Here is a 20082-nt window from a genome sequence, read left to right as displayed (position 1 = left end):
ATAATGCTCTATGGAAATCATTAATCTGATTTTCCTATTTCTCAGGCTTCCATGCCAACTGCAAAACTGGATTTTCTGGGGCTGGCTGATGTTGGGAATAATGCATTTTTGAAAGCTCCAACGTGCCTATTTCCTTAGGAGTTGAGACAGAGAGTTTGAGAATTCTTCCCTGCTGTCTCTATGAGCTGAATATGGGCAGGGACCACTGTAAAAGACCTCTGGAACACCTAAAACTGACCAAGGAAAATGAAGTTTTGGTCAGAACAGCAGGCACAGTTTTATCTCATAATTTGCTCATAATTAAATATTATATGAGGAAAAGAGATACCAGCCTGCTTTCCAAATTCCTGAACTAAGCCACTGGATGGATGATGGTGGAAAAAGATTGAAGGGTGGGCAAAGTGTGAGTAGAGTGATAAGAATTGTATTACATCATGACTGAACATTTTAGACCCAAAAAATACAGCTCAATCAAAAGACTACTTCATGTAGACATGGCCATAGTTTTGCTATCAGTAGAATATTAGGAATAGTGCCCAGAATATGGTTTTATTACTATTTGAAAAATGCAACTGTTGATGCTGAGGCCTTTTTTACTTGTCCTCAACCTAGCTTTAATTTTTAAAAAAAGATTTAATTAATTAATTTATTTATTTAAGAGATTGTGGGGGAGAGAGAGGGGGAGAGAGAGAGAGCACACAAGCTGGGGGAGGGGCAGAGGGAGAAGGAGAGAAAGAGTCTCCAGTAGACTCCCAGTTGAGCATGGAGCCCAACTCAGGGCTCAATCTCAAGACCCTGAGATCGTGACCTGAGCAGAAATCGAGAGCTGGATGCTTAACTGACCAAGCCACCCAGGTGTCCCTAATTTTTTTTTTAACAAAAATATAAGAGAACAAATCTATACCTTAATTTATTTACTTTTCAGTAAGTTTAAATCCTTGAGAGGTACAGCAACACATGGATTCTGTGGCCAGTAGCTTTAGCAGGAAGGTTGCTTTGGAATTTGGCACAAACCTTGCCACTGTTTCCGTGAGCATGAGTTACTTTTCCCCAGATTGCTCTGGTTTTGTTGATTTGCCACCAGGAGTCACTGTGCTGTTCTTTGCTTTGTACACATAAGCACATCTCTTGCCTAGACAGAATTCAGTTTCACCTTGAGCATAAACACCTTCCATTTTAAGAAGAGCTGTGTGCTCCCCTGGTTCCACAGACCCTGCTTATATCCAGAAAAAATAGCCTTGGACCAGGCTTCCAGACATATTTGTCATTTTAGGAGTCCTGTTCCCAGTAAGCCTCCACAGGTTCCAAGATGGGGGAAAGAGAAAGGCCAACCTAGTTTTAATTTTTATTGAAGTACTCCAGATGTATATTTTAGAATGAACAAATTATGTTGCTTTCTGACCAGAATTTAGAATCTATTTATTTCTGTATCTTGAATGGTCCATACAAGCCAGTATCACCCTGAATTTGTGTGTGTTATGTATAAGTTTGAATCACATTGTTTTGTGTCAGTGTCAGTCAGAGGACTGCAATTATCCTTGGTATATCTTTTAGGATTATTACAAGCTTCTCTGATGTGTCCTCCCCCATCCTGAAAATTCTACTAAAGAACCAAGAGTTCATAAAACAAAAAATAAATATTCACATGTAAAAAAACAAAATCCCAACTTTGACACAACCGGTAAGACCACTAAATGGTGTCTATTAGCATAGACTTAAAATGCTATTGTTTTCAGTGTGACCATGGATCCATTGGAAGAAGTTTAGAATTATACTTTGAAAAAGAAGTTGAACCATGCTAAGTCACAAGAATGTTACTTTTAAGTATAGATTTGGGAGAGAAATGAAAGCATTTATCCTACCAAAAAAACTTCAGGATAAAAGAGAATGCCTAAACAGTATACTGTCAGTATGACTCCAACCCATGGATGACCTTCTGCAACATCTTATCTCACACCTGTTGAGACCTTCATCAGACTATGATTGAGTCCCACATCCTTGCTCCAAAGTCTTCTGTGGAAATCACATTAACTCAGATGAATTAAAAAAAAAAAAAAGCTCTTAAATTGTCCGGGTGTCACTGATGCTTTCTGAGCTTTTTCTGTGTGGCTCTTTCTCCCAATGAAAATTTCACTCAGTGACGAGGAAAGACCCCTTGATCCAGTGAGGATTCATCCCTTATGTGACATCAGCTTTCTTCAAATTATTAAGTAGGCACTAGCTCCACACAGAGCTGAGTAGAGTTACCAGGGCGTAGGTTGGTCCTCCTAAAATCACTTATTTCCATGCTCTTCATTATTGTGAAGGCTTCGACACAATTTTCTTTTCCTTACCAGGGAATTTTATGTGAAGATGAGTGTAAGAAGCTGAAGGGAGTCCACTGGCCATGCCTGTCTACGGGGGGACTCAGGGTCAAGGCAGAGTAGGACTTGTTAGGAATTTGCTACGGATTGATTTAGGAAATTTAGAGGGAAAAGAACAGCAACAGACATGTCAAGATTTAGTAACATTACTGTTTCTCATGGGAACTATTTACCTTCTGACAGAGAGTGCTCAGAAAGTGGAACTAGGAGGAAACTTGAAAAGGATGGATGTGCTAAATGTACACCGTTTCTTTATATAGTATCACCACTGCAGGAACAATGATTATAAACATTCGAGAATATGGCAGCTGCCTTGCGTGGGGATAAGTCCAATAGGAATATTAACTTACTGAAGCTGAAAATACAATGTATTATGTCAATATTTGGATTAAAATAAAGCATCTAAACAAAAGCCAGGGGTTTTCTAAGAGTTATGTATGTCTCTATAATATTCCATTTAGCAAAACCTAGAATAACTTTCCACTGCATAATTCTCCAGAGTCATGAAAATAAGGTGATTTGAGTAGAAGCAAGCCTTAGTGCCTGTCATGAGCTGAATTGTGCCCCTCCTCCCCAAATCCACATGCGACCTTATTTGGAGATAGGGTCTTGACAAAGGTAATAAAGTTAAGATGAAGTCATTAAGGTGGGACCTAATCCAATAAGGCTGGTGTCCTTGCACAAAGCGTCAATGTGGACATACAGATACCCACTAGTTATGTGAAGAGACACAGGAAGAAGATGGCCATGTATACTTTGAGGAGAGAGGACTGAAACACATCCTTCCTTCTTCACCCTCAGAAGGAATCCTTCCTACCAACACCTTGATTTCGGACTTCGAGTCTCCAAAACTGTGAGAAAATAAATCCATGTTGGTTAAGTTACCCGGGCTGGGGTACTTTGCTATAGTGCCCCAGCAAACTAATACGGTCCCCAACAATCCCGTCAAAGACCAAAGCGATTGATCCTGACCAGAGTCTTAGGCTTCATCCATCTTTTCCTTATCAAGGTCATTGATATCAGACTGGGAGGCCAGAAAGAAGATGAAATGTGAGACCCTGATATGTCAAATCAACTAATGAGAAGGTGGAACAGAAACACAGAGCCACTGGAGTTTGATTACTCTCATGATTTATTAATATTCAGATTGAAAAAGGAGCCTTAGAGCCGCAAGTTACGCTAATTGGCACATTTGCTTTATTTATTTATTTGTTTATTTATTTATTTTCAAAACAAACTGGGTTTTTGATTTTTTTCCTTTTTGTTCATTCCATCACATTAAAAGGAGGAAAAGAAAAATGGTTTTGAATTCACTCGATATTTTGGACTCCTCAGATGAATGGAACATTGCACACACACTTGGAACAGAGAGAGATAGAGAGGAAAGTGGACTCCCACGGGGCCACACGCACCAGATCAAAAAACTTGGATACAGTGCAAGAATTTCCCAAAATGATTGGATCATCATTACCAAAAACTCGCCATAACAACACCAAGAAACAAAAAATGTTTAAGCCACACTGTTTGACTTGGGATCTTTCCTGCTTTTTTTTTTTTTAAATGTTTGCCACACAGAGAGAAAGAGGGCTAGTGGGTAGGAGAGGACAGACTCACGGATGTGAGCAGGACAGGAAGGGAAACTTCAGAGTGGAGTTGAGAAGAGGGTGGGGAGAGACAGGGTTCAGGAGAGGGGAGGGTGGGGACGTGGAAAGCCATTTCTTAAAGTTCAGGCATGTTCTTGGTCCGCCTCACGTTCTTCTCCTTTACCCTCATCCTGCCGGGCACTTTCCTTAGGTTTGGTTTCATCTACAGCTTCTGAGGAAGAAAACAAGGTGGGGAGGGGGAAGAGGGGGTTATTAGTATTTTATCTCATCTGTTCATATGATAATGCAATGCATTTCTCCTTTTCATACCATTTCATAAAAGATTTAAGATAAAAAGAGATTTTGCTACCCCAGTAATATAATTTCCAAGTTCAGAAGATGTTACCTCCAGGAGGCTGTTCAGTGACAGGTATGGATGAGCTCAGGAACAAAATTATATATTGGGGGAAGGAGCCACTAAACAACAATTACCATGGTCTTTAATCTCTCAGCCTTGCAATTAAGATATCCATTCTTAGGCTCTTCAAATAAGGAATCAACAACAATCTTGTATCTCTTTTCCATCAATGTCAGGCTAATTGTGACATAGTTTTCGTGGATCCTTGAACAGCCATTCCAACTCTCTCACCTCTAATCTGTGGTGTTATAAACACTGGAAAGTAAAATACTTGAATTTCCAGATCTCCTTGAAGCTAGGGGTGTCCATGTAACACAGTGACGGCCAATTAGATAGAGACAGAATTCCCTGGGGAGGATCCCAGAGGAGGTGGTTGCCCTTGACTTTCTGCCATTCCTGATCCCTGAGACATCGATCAGCACTTGTTAGTGTAGCAGTTATCTCGTGACCACGCAGACAAAAACTATACACCAAGGATGGTGGGGCAGGAAGATGGGGGAAAAACTATCATTTAGTGACCTACCACTCCTACATATCTTTTCCTCAGAATGTTTTTTTTTTTAATGAGACAAATAGCTAACCTCTAAACTAAACCATAGTAGTTCTTAAGTTTCTTGCAGTCAAGGAACATTCCAACTGAATATACTTATCCATAAGGCAATGTGCTTTGCTTAGCAAGGAAGACTACATCTTTTTAAAGGACAATTTTTCTTGAGGAAGTAGGCAAATTTTCTAACTCTTCTGCCTGGTTTCCTGATAGACTCAGTCAACTGATTTCATGTTACAGGCAGTTTACTAATATGCCAGATAGTGGAAAGAGAATTCCTTTGCCCTATAACACCAGTGTTGGTAATCTAATCTCCCTGTGTTGGGTGTCCCTCAGACTACCCCCAGGCTCAATAATTTGCTAGGGGGACTCACAATACTCTGAATATAGTCCTATTCATGGCTATGCTTTACTACAGTGAAAGGATATAAAACAAAATCAGCAAAGGGAAAAGTTGCACAGGGTGAAGTTTGGAGGAAACTATGCACAAGCTTCCAAGAGTCTTTTCCCTATGGAGTCATACAGGATGTGCTTAATTCCTCCAGCAATGAACTGTGACATATATGAGATGTTGTCCACTAGGGAAGCTCACCTGAGCTTACAAATACCGAGTTCTTACTGGAGGCTGGTCATATGGGCACCCTCTACGTAGCATGTACCAAATCCAGACTCCCAGAAGGAAAACAGATGTCCAGCATAAACCACATTGTTTGCAAAAAGAGTTTGGGCACAGTAAAGACTCTTAGTTAGGGAATGATGAGAACCCTCTCAAAATCCAAGTTGCTAGATGCCAGCCAAGGATCAACTTCACAAGTAGCCTTTCTAAGAATTGAGAAATGTTGAGACTAGGGAAATTAGGGCCTTATAGGAGACCATTAGAAGAGTTCATATAAATGTATGTCTCTTTTAAATCATTCAGCTATATATTTATATTCAGATAAAGCCCAACATGCACATCCAAATAAGACCACCACTGGAAATACATTTTTGGAATTCTTTCTTTGAAACAAGCATCTAATAATATTCTTTTAAATCTTTCAGTAGCAGAAAATGCTTATTTCCTTGAAAATAGATTTGATTTTTAGAATCAAATGAGGCTGGCCTGGTAAATAAGGTAGCAGCTATGATGGATACTTTTAATGCTATGATGACTCATTTTTTTAAAGATTTATTTATTTATTTGGGAGACAGAGAGAATGCAACTGGGGGGAGGGGCAGAGGGAGAGAGAGACAAGCAAACTCCCCACTGAGTGGGGAACCCAATGTGGGGCTCTATCCCAGGACCCTGAGATCATGACCTGAGCCAAAATCAAGAGTTGGATGCTCAACAGACTGAGTCACCCAGGCACCCCTAAAATGACTCATTTTTGACCAAAGTTTTTAAGTCTGATTTATTTTGGGGATTTGTCATTGACCATAAGTTATTTCCAAAATGTAATTATAGCCGTAAGGTTACCTACCATTACTCATAAAGATATTTTAAGGCTATAACCTTCTAAGTTGACCATTATCGGCATACCAATCATATTTTCTGGGAAAAAATTTTGTATGAAAAGACTAACTCAGTTCTGATCATTGTAATACTCAATGTACCAGCACTGTTCCTCATGGATTATAGAACTTTGGTGCATTAATGAATCAGCTGATTTTCTGCCAGAAGAAAATTCTCAGATTTATTTCAGTGAGGTTCATTTATAGCGATTTGGAATTCTTTTAGAGAATTTACTTTGTTCCCCAGCCCTGCCCAAAGCTTTGGATACCACAGGTATGCCCAAGGTGGTTTACTATCCTTACCACCCAGAGAACAATGTATTTAGTGCCCTCTTCAAACCACAAAAGAAACAGAACATTGATTTAAAGAGGCCAGAAGCATATAGAAGTTTCAGTTGTAGGAATAAGACAAGACTTCAATCCTTTCTTTCTAAAATAAAAACTTGGGAGCTATGAGGTAGTTTTTGAGGGAGATTAGGGAACTTGAGAGAAAAGGTAGAAGCAGGATAGGGAAGGTGAGAAGAACTGTTTGTTTGTGGAATAAAAGAACAACATTCCAAAAGGGAAAACAAAAGAACAAAGATTCAAGGAATCCTGAGAAGCAGCCACACTTTCTGTCCTCCCTTTGAAGTGGAATCAGGTTAAATTCTCCCAAATTCCCATACTTGCTTTGGTTGCCCTTCACCTGCGCCCCAGGAGAAAGGGTGATACTGGCATGCACCTGTTTATTGTGACAGGAAGTGCTGCTATCCACTCCCTATTAAAAGAGCTTCAATATCTACACATTCTTTCCTTTAAGAGCTTCAAAGTATTTGAAATATAATTATTTACTCATTTACTTGTTCAATAAGTTGTTATTGAGCACCTGCAATGTGTCAGACATTCTAGATATTAAGAAGAAGAGGTGAAAAAAACCAGTAAATAGTCTTGCTCTCGCTTAAGCCTTTCAACAATATACCTTTAACAGACGATGAAATCCATAATCATTAGAATGTTGGCAGGGAGAGGGGCCTCAAAGAACACCTAGTCACTAAACATAACTCTTCAAGGGTAACAACAATATCATTTTATGCAACTTTGAACTCCCCTGTGTCTAGCACAGAACCTAGTGCAGAAAGGGCCCTCAGTAAACATTTGTTGAATGGAAGAATGAATGGATATCCTCACTTTATAGGTGAGGAAACAGAAGTCCAGGTATTTCCCTAAATCATATGCTTTTCTCATGACCTAGCCAGGACTAAAACCTAGAAGTTCTACTAATCTTGGTTTCCCCATTGTATCAGATGGCCAAACTTAACCAGAGGAGGTCAAGATCAAATCAGTTTTATCAACTCAGCATTAGAAGCAAGTAGCTAGGGTCCACAGGTTTTTAGTGACCTACAAAACTTCTACGATTAAAAACAAATCGTTGGCTCCAAAATTTAAAATAAAAACCATAAAATTAAAACTGATGAAGTTCAATTAGTTGACTAAAAAAGGGAATAGGTCAGTCAGTTTGCTGGAACTCAATTTAACTGAATACATACAATTATATATATATTATATTTTATGTGAGATGAGAGGAGTTTTTTAAACATTTTATTTACATTCTATGACTAAATAATGAAAAAAGGGGTCATATTTGTGTTAGAAGAAGGGATGATTAGATGGTAGAAATAAAATGTGCCAAGTCAGTGGATTCAGCAAAATTTTTATAGGCCACCAGGAAATTATGGGGAGAAAAAATATGAAGGAAGGAAACAACCTAAAGTGAGAATCTTCTACAACCACAAAAGTAAAGCAAACTAAGAACTCATAATAATATTTCTTAGGACCTACACAAAAACAGAAACAAACAAACTAAAATAAACTTACATGCAAATGAAGGAAACAGTAATCAGATGTGGAGCACACACCTGCAATAGCTAGATTCACTTTGAGGGGAGACTGTGCACGAGCTTAGGCAAGGTTTTAACCTTAGACAAAGGGGAAGTTATTGGAAACAGAACACGAGCTATGTATAAATGGGTCCATTTGAGCCTGAATGCCAGAGAGAACTTCTGGATATTGCGAACTTGTTCCTTCTCCTTCTGACGTCAACTCTAGACAAGTCATTGTAATTAATAAGTCATGTTGACCATATGCTTGTATATCTACAGTTTCTTACGTGTTCCATTCAGCAGCCTCGCTGCCTGGAAAGAACCACGAATTACGACTTTCCTGACCAGCTGTAGAAAGTGTTCAGCTGTAGCTAACATAGCTGTGCACTTACTCTACGCTCACTCAGAGCAGTTTACACGTACTTGTGACATGTCATTGAATCACTGCAGCTCTTTAATCATCCCATCTCATAGCTAGGGAAGCTGAGGTACAGCGAGAAGAAGCAGCTCACCTAAGGCTGAACTGTTTGTCAATAGCAGCAGTCAATTTCATCCTAGGACAGAGACATCTAGGCAGCTTCTATTTTAGATCGCCTCCCCTCCCCCCGCCACGGCCCTCCTGCCATTATCTTTGCCCAAGAAGGATGGGAAGGCCCAGAGTGGGAACTAGAGTGGGGGGTCCATGGGCACCTATGCCTGCAGCCTACAAAGCCCCAAAACTGGCCTTAATAAAACCAGCTCAGAATGGAGGGAAGAATCTTGATTAGTCTTGAATAACATGAAATCTGGTCTTGGCACTCTCTGGCACTAATTACATAATTGTAAATGCTAGAGATGAGTTAATATGTAATCTTTAGTAGTTTGTGCAAGAACTTTGATCACTATGGTGAGTGTCAGAGATAGATGAATGGCTGAGGCCAGCTGGTCACTCCAATTATCATGATCCAATTAGGGTAAATAGTCACATTCCCCATCTAGAGATCAACCTCCCTCTAAGACAGTTACTGCTTAAGAAGAGGCTGTGGAAGCTAAAGATTGAATGGGATTCTTAGTACCCAGTGACACAGAACAGCAAATGGAAGTAAATGGGCCCAGAGCTAGCAAACAAGGAAAGCCTGGAGTTGCTCATGTGATTGCTGAAATCCAGCAAGTCCAAGGGCAGAAAATGCTTTCTCTTTTTTGGGTTAGCTTTGAAGAGCATTTTTGCTCATATTAAACATGGGAACCTAGTATTATGGTTAAGACATTATTGTAAAAGCAAGATTAAAAGAATCACAGGTTATTCACAGGAATCACAGGTATTTCAGGTGACCAGTGAACTTATTCTCATTAAGAGACATTACTATTCGCTGCCTAGCAATGGGTCTCCCCCAAATCAGTCTTCACCAAGGGAAATCAACCTCATAAACTCAGTTTTATTATGAGGCAGAATGTATTCCCCCAAAACAAACAAACAAACAAACAAAACCCCAAACCAAAAACTGAAAATGCATTTTAGCAGTCTGGTCTAAAGGGGGAAAAAGTTGTTGTTTGAAAAAAAATGAAATTGGGCAATTGTTTATAATCATTGATATTAAATATATTAAATATTTAAATTCTCAAAAATTATATGTAGTCAATTTGAACAGATGACGGATGATGTTCGCATCTGGTAAAGAACTGTAAACTTCTCTGGCATTGGTGTTTTAGCCTTGACCAAACCATTACTTCTTTCAGACCCAAAGACTTCTTAGAAATGATCATGTTCATTTGGGGTCTCCATGAATTTTACCATATCTGTGTTAAGAAGAAAATTAACATCACAGACAGTAAAGTCATGTATTCTTGATGTTCTAGAGCTGAAGACACTAAAAAAAGGAAGAAAAAATGTGTTCATTCATTCATTCATGCATTCATTTATTCAGTGAAAGGTCCTGAGCCTCACTGTGAGCCACACACCATTCTACACATTGCAAACACAGCAGTGGCGCTACAGCAATGCAAAGACGAAGTAAGAATCTCTACTTTCCTGGAATTTATATGCCAGTAATCACTAGCATATTTATATGACGGTAATTACTGTCATGTGTTTTGTTTGTGGGAGAAGGAGCGGTAAAGGAAAAAGTCATAGCTCGACAGGAAGAACTCAGCCCAAAGGGCATCATTTCTCCTGGATTTGCAAAGTCGAGTATCTTTAATAAGCCACGTAAGTTTCAAAATATGGAAAACCCGGGTAGTTTTCACATTCTTGATCCACAACCACCATTCCTAGGAAAGAGCAAGACCGCATTAAAACAGAAAGAAAGATGGAAGTCATTTCTGTATGCACTTGAAACAGCGTGGTGGTGGCCTTAAAAGAGTAAGGGGACCCAGATGGATGATGTCACAGTGGTCCTTGAAAGACGCATGCCAAACTGGCTTTCCAATCTTTATCGAAATCAAGTCTGGAAGCAGCTCTTGACATTACGCATCCCATTCATTTCCTCGAAAGGGTGAGAACAGCACGTCTGCGCATCCTGTTGGTGAGCAAATAGCAGGAGCATATGCAGCAGCGGCTGCTCGCGCGCTCAGTCGGTGGCCGGCTGCAGGCTGCAGTGCGGCTGGAGGGATGGCGGTGTTCCCAGCTGCCATCGCCTACCCTCAGCTCTAATGGCCCTGTTTACTGGCTCCGCTCCAGGCCCCTCCACAGCCCTACATTACTGAAATTAGGTTGAGTGGATTTCCGAGTAAAACATTATCTCTTGGGACCTGCCCAGCTCTCCCCAGCCTTGTCAACATTGATTAAATAGAAGCTGCTATCATCCTGCGGCCATGCCCACAATTACTCTACCAATCACACTGGGCCACGGTGTTTGCTTTCCCTTTTTATTTTCACTTTTCTTGAATATTAAACATTATCGCCTCAAAGGCTCAAAGGAAAGTAATTAAAAAAACATTCTGTAGCTAACTCACATACATCCCTTTGTCGCTTACATGGTCTTCCTCTTGAGCTGTGGTCTAGATGTCACTCTGGAGCCTGGATGGTGGCTTTTGATGGTCACTGGGATCCACATTTTGAATGCCCTTTTTTAAACTGTTTTACATTTTAAATTCCTTTGAAAGCACTGAGCCAGTTACACCATTTTGATGTCAGCAGAATGGTGCAAATATTACCTATGCCCCCACCTCTTGCTGAGCCTTTGAAAGAGAGGATAATTCTATTGCTTATACACCATTTACTTGAGGATTTCAAAGAGTAACAAACAAAAATTACCAAGGAGAAAACTCAAAGGCAGCATGGTGGCAGGGTCCCAGTGATATCTGACACATACATACACATGTTTACTTCTCTCAAAAGTTTAGGCCTAGGACCAAGCTGATTTGTATTTCAACCTTGACCCCGCCACCAATCAGTCAAATGATCTCAAGAGAAGTTACTTTTCCTTTCTTTGTTTCCTAATCTATAAAAAATATAAATAATATTAACTGCCCCACCTTATTGCAGGTTGTTTAGAAGTTGAAAGAAAGTATTTGAGAGGACTTCATAAAATTTAAAGTGTAGAATGCAGTATGTTGAGACTTTCATCCAAACTCTGAGATTCAGGTGAAAAACACCCATCAAGTTTAACATTCTCATCCCGGGGTGGGGTGGGGGTGGGGATTCCCAAGGGGATAAAAAACTTCTTTCCCAGATAAATGATTAAGAGGACTTCTCCCCTAGAATGTTCCTGTAGTCTGACTCTGATTAACAAATTAGGATACAAGTGATTTATTAACTAAATAGCTATTCAGTTACAGAGCTTGGGAAAGAATCTAAGATCTCTAACACTTGGAGCAAAAGTTGGTGTTTTTTTGGTCCTCCCTTCCCTCCCTTTCTCCTTTCCTTTCCTTTCCCTCCCTCCCTTCCTTCTCTTCCTCCCTCCCTTCCTTCCTTCCTTCCTTCCTTCCTTCCTTCCTTCCTTCCTTCCTTCCCTTCCTCCCTTCCTTCTTTCCTGAAAGAAAAATGACCCAGAGATTTTTGTTTTGAAAAAAATTAAAACAGAAGTTAAAGAACATACAAGTTGACTGGCCTTGAAAACTTCTTAAAGATTCTTTATATAAAATGTCTGCCAAACCACCAAAATTAGTGTTCTATCTTCTTCCCCCATTAGAAACATGCAGAAAGATTTTTAAAAAATTGCAATTTATGTGGCTTGCATTGTTGCCCTAAATAATTTCTGAGACAAGATGGAATAAATATATAAAATTAAACAGTGTTAGAATTATTTCTTACCATTCTTACAATGAGTGAGTCAACTTTAAAAGGTTAAAAATAAACATAAAAATTGGGGGGATTTTCAGTCAAGTAGATTCACCCCTTCATACTTCCCCTTAGCTAAACGATGTGCTGAGCTGGCAGTTGAATCTGGAGATCTAGTGAGACACTGCTTTCTGTTAGACCTGTTAGTCTGTGGGAGGAGTGGAAGATGGGAGTCAGCAGAAATAATAATGGTTCCTAGGACCCTGAGAAATTTGGAGAAGGGCCATGTTAAGGCTGGAAAAGTGATGTTGTGACATTGAGTGTTGCTAATACTGATGATCAGAAACAGTTTAGCCTAGAAATTGAGTTTGTTTTCCTCTTTTCTGTAGAATTGTATATATTTTTTAAAGATTTTATTTATTTGTTTGACAGAGAGAGACAGCCAGCGAGAGAGGAAACACAGCAGGGGAGTGGGAGAGGAAGAAGCAGGCTCCCAGCGGAGGAGCCCGATGTGGGACTCGATCCCAGAACTCCGGGATAACGCCCTGAGCCGAAGGCAGACGCTTAACGACTGAGCCACCCAAGCACCCCGGAATTGTATATTTTTTAAATAGTTCAAAACTCCATCTGATAGGAGTTCAACTCTCCATTGCCCCTTTTCACTTCACGGTATCCCAGGTGAGGAGAATCCTAGCTGGAGAAAGGCTTAGTTGCGTGTCTCTAGCCTTTACGAACTCAATGGTCTGAGAGGCCAGGCAGATAACATTAATGTGAAAAATCTGGCCACTGGTAAAACCAGTGGTAGGGTCAAAAGGAATTCAAAAATTTCAAAACACTCTACTGGAAAAATAAAAGGAGCCAGGGTGGCTGGAGTAAGAGTTTTTAATTGTACCACGAAGATACATTTGTGGACTCTGATTTCAAAATGAAAGAGGTTCCCTTTAATCAGAATAAAACTCATTTGTCTTCAAGAATCAGCTTTAAATCAGGAGACCTGAAGAATAATGCCTCTTCCATTTTGCTAATTTTAAATTACAGATCTTCGACTTACAATGGGGTAATGTGCCCCCAAACCCCATTGCAATTTGAAAGTATCATAAGTCAGGGGCTCTTGGATGGTTCAGTCGGTTAGGCAGCCAGCTCTTGATTTCGGCTCAGGTCATGATCTCAGGGTTCTGGGATCAGGGGAGTCTGCTCACTAGGGAGTCTGCTTGAGGATTCTCTCCCTCTCCCTCTACCCTTCCTCCTGCTCACTCACACACATGCTTGCTCTCTCTCTCTCTAAAATAAATAAATAAATCTAAAAAAAAAGAAAGAATCATAAGTCAAAAATGCATTTAATACACCTAACCTACTGAACATCATTAATTAGCCTTGCCTATCTAAGACAGGCTCAGACCATTTACATTAGCCTACAGTTGGGTAAAATCATCTCACAAAAAGACTACTTTATAATACAGTGTTAGATATCTCAAGTAATTTATTGAATGCTGTGCTGAAAGTGAAAAACAGAATGGCTGTGTGGGTGCAGAATGGTGGTAAGTGTATCTGTTGTTAACCCTTGTGATTGCCTGACTGACTGGGAGCTTCAGATCACTGCCACTGCCCAGCATCACGAGAGAGGATCATACCACATACTGCCAGCCTGAGGAAAGATCAAACTTCAAAGTACGTTTTCTACTGAATGTGTATCACTTTCACAACATTATAAAGTCAAAAATCGTAAGCCAAATCATCGTAAGTCGGGGACCATCTGTATTCATATTTCAAGATTTTTTTAGTGAATGAAGTAAAAAAAAAAGCAATGCCTATTTCAGATTTTCTAAACGGCCTACCAAAGCAAAAAGAGGTAGCAGAAAATTAATTCACAATATTATCTCTCCCTTTGCTTGCCATTCAAGTTTTTGCTACATCTCTACATCCCTACTTAGGCCTTTCAGATGTCCTATGTTCTTTGTCACAGATGCTATTGGTACCCTCTCAGAGGCCCTCCCTTTGTCATCTCCCAGCTGCTGGAGGTGTTGGCTGCCAATGGCCCACTCTTGCCCCTTGAGTGAATCACCTCAACCTGGAGTGCCAGAAAGTTGATGCCTCGTTTGTCCCCCGTGACTCTAGTGGCCTTGTTTTTGGGCAAAACAGTCTGCTGTGGTACAGTTTGTACTTCCAAGCTCTCTGTGGGATCAGGCTGAGACTTCACTTTTCCTGAACCCACATTGTTGACTGTCTTCTTCCCCTGGTCTGTCCTCTTTCTCGCTCCCCTTCCAGATTTCCACCAATAAAGTATTCACACAAGAGTCCCGTCTCAGGCTCAGATTTTAGAGAATGGGACCAAAGCTATTCCTTCAACTAAAAATTAAGGACTGGAGTTGGGAGGCAGGCCAGTCAATTACCTTAGTCAATGTGTGTAGCCAGTCTTCAAGGTTTGAATCATTTGGGTTTGCTGCATAATGGTCCCTCATGACACAGCTCAAATATTGTTTCCTCACCTTCAAAACTATCCTAGGCATAATTAGTCAGTTCCTTCTCTTTATTTATATGGAAATTTTATCCCTTGCATTATACATCAGTTTGCGGTATCCTTTTGAGTCTTCTTGACTGAACGTGAACTAACTTTTCTAAGGAAAAGGATACATTTGCTAGAATTTAAACTTCATAAAGGCAGAGATTTTTTTTTTAAATCGGTCTACCTTTTATTAAAACCATGTTCTGACAATTATAAACAAAGTAAATAATAAAGCACTTCCCTTCATCAGGGAAGACCACTCCCACCAACCCACACCACTCTTGGTATGACACTGCTTTTAGGTTTTAGCATTCAGGCTAACTTCTCAAGAAAGTCATCCATGATCCTTTAGACCAGTTCCTCTGTTATGGTTCTCAGGCAGAGATTTCTCTTTTTTTTTTTAAATTTATTTTGTTCACTAATAAATCCCAAATGCCTAGAAAAGTGCCTGACACATACATATGTTTTAGTGAATCAATTCATTTACATTAACCCCAACTCTCAGTATCATACCTATAGGGGAAAGAAAATATGGAAAAGGAAAATCCCAAGAATGCTTTGTGACACGTAGATAAACCCTGTATTGCCTCGAGCAGAAAAACTGTGGATCTATAATGTTTGAATAGCAGGGGTCTGTCTGAATTTCAAAATGCTGGATTATAAAAAGGAACCTCAACATTATCCTGGCTCATAGCCATGGAAAGCATTATCTCATCCTTCAGCTCCTCCTTTTCTTTTTTTTTTTTTTTGGTTAACTTTAATTTTATGTCTATCTTCTAATTTTATGACAAATTACTCAGATAAAAAAATCCAAATGTAAAAAATAGATATGTACTAAAAGCATAACTATTTTTAGATGATGGCATATAGTAGTGAATAAGAAAGCTGGTTCTAGAGTCAGACTATTTGCATTTAAATTCTATCTCTGACACTTACCATGACTTTGAGTGAGTTACTAACTTCTTATCGCTCATTTTCCTTATCTGTAATTGATGCTAGTATTGTTACCCAGGGGTTGTTATAAGATTTAAGTAGTTAATTATTTAAGGTATTTAAAAACAAATGGCATATTTCGTAAGTGCTCAGTAAGTGTTGGCTATTATTACTAGTGACTGAACAGGAACTAACGTTGGCTTAATGTTTACTATGTGTCAAGCAGTGCATTAAGGGGTTTCACATATAAGTATTCAATATGCAAATCCCTGGCTTTTCTATTTCCTCTTCGGTGGGAATAATAGTAATACATATCTCATAGACTTGCGCAGAGCATTAAATGAGAGCAAACGAGACTGCCACTACCTTGCTTACCTATGTGCCTAAGAAATGAGTTATCATCTCCCTCTTTCCACTAATTCATGCTTATCCAATCTTAGTGCACAGCCCTAAATTTTTTTTTCCAAATAGCCCAAGAAAAGGAAGGAAAAGTCTGTGACTTAAGAAGTTTTTTGCTTGTAGAGTGAAAAAAAAATCATTCTTTGAAAAAAGGCTTCAAAGTCAAGGGCCAAAGTCCAGAAATGATTACAACAGCAAAGATGACAACTGACCAGACTAGAAGGGCATGATTCTATGATGTATGATGCAAGAATCAAGGCTGCTGAACAGTAATGTTTCAAAAGGCAGGAACTTCTCTGCTATTGCCTCTGCTTAAGAACAGAATAACCTCTTCTATGTCATACCCAAAGAATAGCAGCTAATTGATTTCAAAAGGAAATAACCTTATCTTTGGCTTTAGCTCATTTGATTCCATAAGATTTGTAGCAAAAGTTTACCATACTGAATGAGCAAGAACTAAGTCACCCCCATCCCCAGATGTGTAGCAAATCTTGCATCTAGTAAGCAACTTAGAGAGAATATGGCAATTCTCCAGGCACAAGACATCATTCCAGTTTTAGGAAAAATTTCCTTATTTGATAATAATCACCGAATCTAAGACTTGAAAGAGACCTAAGACTTCTTGTCCTTTAACCTTAAGGAAAATGATTAGATACAGTGAAATTTTTCAACTTGATTATGAAAAAGATCTTTTCGTTTCTAAGAAGGCTTGTAGTCATCTGGGGACAAGGCCTATGTTGGGGGATAAGTCCTTAGGGGCTGTGTTGGGACTGCTCTGATGGGTTTTTCTCCCTACTTACGCACAACACTCTCTCATTTCTGGACCTTCTAAAGCAAGGAATTATAGAAGACTTTCAAGGATAGAATAAAGACGGAGTAGGAAAGACTGTTCTCTTTTTTAAATTCTAGGCAAGGAAATACCATACTTTTCGGAATCTTGTTAAAATATGGTTAACTTAGCATTCCCCCCACCAAGGCTTATCTATAATTTCTTCTGCTGCATTCTGGAGAAAGTTAATAATTTTCAAAAAATCAGACCTTTGGGTATTTGATATTAATTATTTAGGTCCTTACTTAGGAGATGGGAAAAATTAAACAGGCTTATCATTTGTTGGTCATTTTCATTGAGTCTATTCTCAGCTTTTCTTTCTCACAGTTTTTCATTTTCATTCAAACAGGCTGCTTAGACATTATACCAGCCTTTCCAAGTTTGTTTGTCCTTAGGTATTTCTATTATAGTCACCATAGATCTCATGTAGTGATCAGTTATGCAAGTGTAGTCATTGGTGTCTGTCAGACCTAAAGAAATTTAATGAGCTATCTTCTGGGCTATACTGGTTTTCATTTAAAAATTGAACTAATCAGGAGCACTTGGCTAGCTCAGTTAGAAGAGCATGCAACTCTTGATCTTGGGATCATGAGTTTGAGCCCCATGTTGGGTGTAGAGATTACTTAAATAAATAAAACTTTAAAAAAATAAAAATTCAACTAATCATTTGTAATGTTCTAACATAGACTAAGTTAATATGCCTATTACAAAGTTTATATTTTCAACATTAGTCTTTAAAAACAAAAACAGATCCTAGGTTGCCAAATCCCAAGATCTGATATTTGATTAAATGATTTGATTATCTGACTCCAGGGTTAAAATACAGAAACCAAAACTAGACATAATTGTAACTCTGTCAGAGTCACTCCAGCAATGACTATAGTAGCTGCCTAAAAATTTTTCCTACTTGTGAATATCTGTTGCTTAGGGAACATTTAGATTTTTAAATAAAAGCACTACATTTATGAGTCATATTCGGCTTGTGTCTTGCTGTGAATTGCTATGATGTGTTTGGGTGGTACTTGAGATTAGCCAGACCATTATTTAACTTTGTTGCTTAATTTTCCCTTATGGCTGTATCTATATAGTACAAAAGAAAACTAAAGACATGGCAGTTGCTATTTTTATCAATGCAAGTGGATAAACCACATACTTCAGCACAAAAATACAAAATCTCTATATATTGTCATAGAGTTGGCTTGTAACTGTTCATAAAATTACAGAATAGTGGAAGCTGAAGGAGGTCTTAGAGATTATCTGATCTCAGCCCCTCACTCCCTCTGGAAAAAAACTGATGGAGAGTCTCTGTGACTTGCCCAAAGTCACATAGCTAATTAGAATTCAGATCCTGCCATAATGCCATACTACCTCTCACAGCCTTTGGGGATGAGTGGATTCCAGTGCTTGATTTTAACTTGCATCTCTCCCCAGTGGTCCTAAATGCACTCCATACATCTTCCCAACTCCATTCCTTACCCCCTTTCACCAACTCTGTTCCTCCCCCCCTTCCCCTTCCTCTCTCACCTCCCTTCTCTACTCCCTCCCTCCATTCCTTTCCTCCTTTGTGAAATGAAAGGTAAACTCAATATAATTTTGCTTTGAGGGTTACCAGAAGTACTTTTAGGTACTCTGGATGTTTTCAGAACCAGGACTAAGGATCACTGTCGTATCAAACTTCAATATATTGTGTACAGATTGTGAGGAATGAAGCAGATATTCTATGCAGTGAGGAAAAACATGGGAACCTTTAAAATTAGTAACTTGGGCTCAAAAGTTATCATCAACTACGGTAGGTTTCATAAACTAAATGACTAAAGAGTTACCAGATAATAAAAGTCCAGAATTGCTAAAATTACTATGAATGCTGTCAAATCTAGGAATCTGTAAAAGACTATTACTATGTCCTGAAGTAGAGGAAATAAAAATGCATGTCATCCCCTCACCTACCACCCCCTTCACTTCCCAGTGGAAGCTGAGTGTTAAAAACCAACTGAGAAAGTTTAACTCAACTTTGAAATTAATTTAAAAAGTATTATTGTAACAAGAAAGCCCTATAAAAGGTGTTTGTGATATATGCTTCCACGTGGGTAAATAAATGCAATCCCATCTCTTACTGGGACAATTTATTTTGCACTCATTGTGTGTTTTGGCTTCCTGGGGCCTGTCAAATTATGGCACTGCCTTTGATTGAAAAATTGCTTTAAAAATCAATACCACTCACTGGAACACAATCAGAACTATATTGAAAAAGTAATATTTGTATTTGTACTGATTTTTCTCTCTTTAGTCAAAGAGCTGAAAGTTCTTTACTTAGTGGCAAAGAACATAATAGCTTTGGCTATTTGAGGACATTGGGACAATAAGCAGTTAAAGAATAAAGATTCACAATGAGCCTGGGTTTGCCTGGGATAGATATAAAATCATACACGTTCTGCCCATCATATAATACTCTCATTTGAAAGCTCATCCCACTGAAGGCTTTCACTCTTTTCTCCACCCAGTGTTTTTCTCTAAGAAAGCCATTTTCCAAGGCACATCTTATGTCTAAAATCTACCTTCTACTCTCTTCCTTCTTTCAAAACCCTATTTATTTGAAAGTAATCAGACTATGTACATATAGAAACTATAGAGTAGAAAGAGGCGTTGGAGACCCTCCAGCAATGCCTCACCTTAAATACAGGAATCCCTAGAACACTCCTAGCAGATGGACAGCCTCTGCTTCAACAGGCCATTCCAACTTTAACAGTAACTTATTCCTGATATCCAACTAAAAATCTACTTCCTCAAGCCTTCATGGAGCTCTTCTTTCTAGAATAACATGTGAAAAAATGTAGCCTAAATATATATATATATGTACAAGACAGTCCAAAAACACAAAGATAACAGCCTTCTTGTTTGAGCAGCTTACAAACCTGTTCTTTCCCCCTTTGATCACACTGCATGAAAGGCCAGTTGTAGT

The 20082-nt window shown here is 39.0% G+C and overlaps 1 protein-coding gene and 1 pseudogene across 3 annotated transcripts in view; both read right to left on the bottom strand.

Annotated features, from left to right (window-relative positions):
• Positions 1-930: 930 nt before the first annotated feature.
• Positions 931-2388, bottom strand: LOC109490074 (annotated as a pseudogene).
• A 1089-nt stretch (positions 2389-3477) lies between these two features.
• GAP43 (growth associated protein 43) overlaps positions 3478-20082 on the bottom strand; it is a 163159-nt gene continuing 146554 nt past the window's right edge. For all 3 annotated transcript variants that reach the window (XM_034658825.1, XM_034658833.1, XM_034658838.1), the window contains exon 3: positions 3478-4178. In XM_034658825.1, coding sequence (XP_034514716.1) covers positions 4090-4178 — 89 coding nt within the window. In that variant the 3' untranslated portion in view covers positions 3478-4089. The remainder of the gene's footprint in view (positions 4179-20082) is intronic.

Source organism: Ailuropoda melanoleuca, chromosome 1 (genome assembly GCF_002007445.2).
Source record: "Ailuropoda melanoleuca isolate Jingjing chromosome 1, ASM200744v2, whole genome shotgun sequence".
Lineage (NCBI taxonomy): Eukaryota > Metazoa > Chordata > Mammalia > Carnivora > Ursidae > Ailuropoda > Ailuropoda melanoleuca.
The sequence above is the reverse complement of the archived record's forward strand: the minus strand, read 5'-3'. Positions and strand labels throughout refer to the sequence as shown.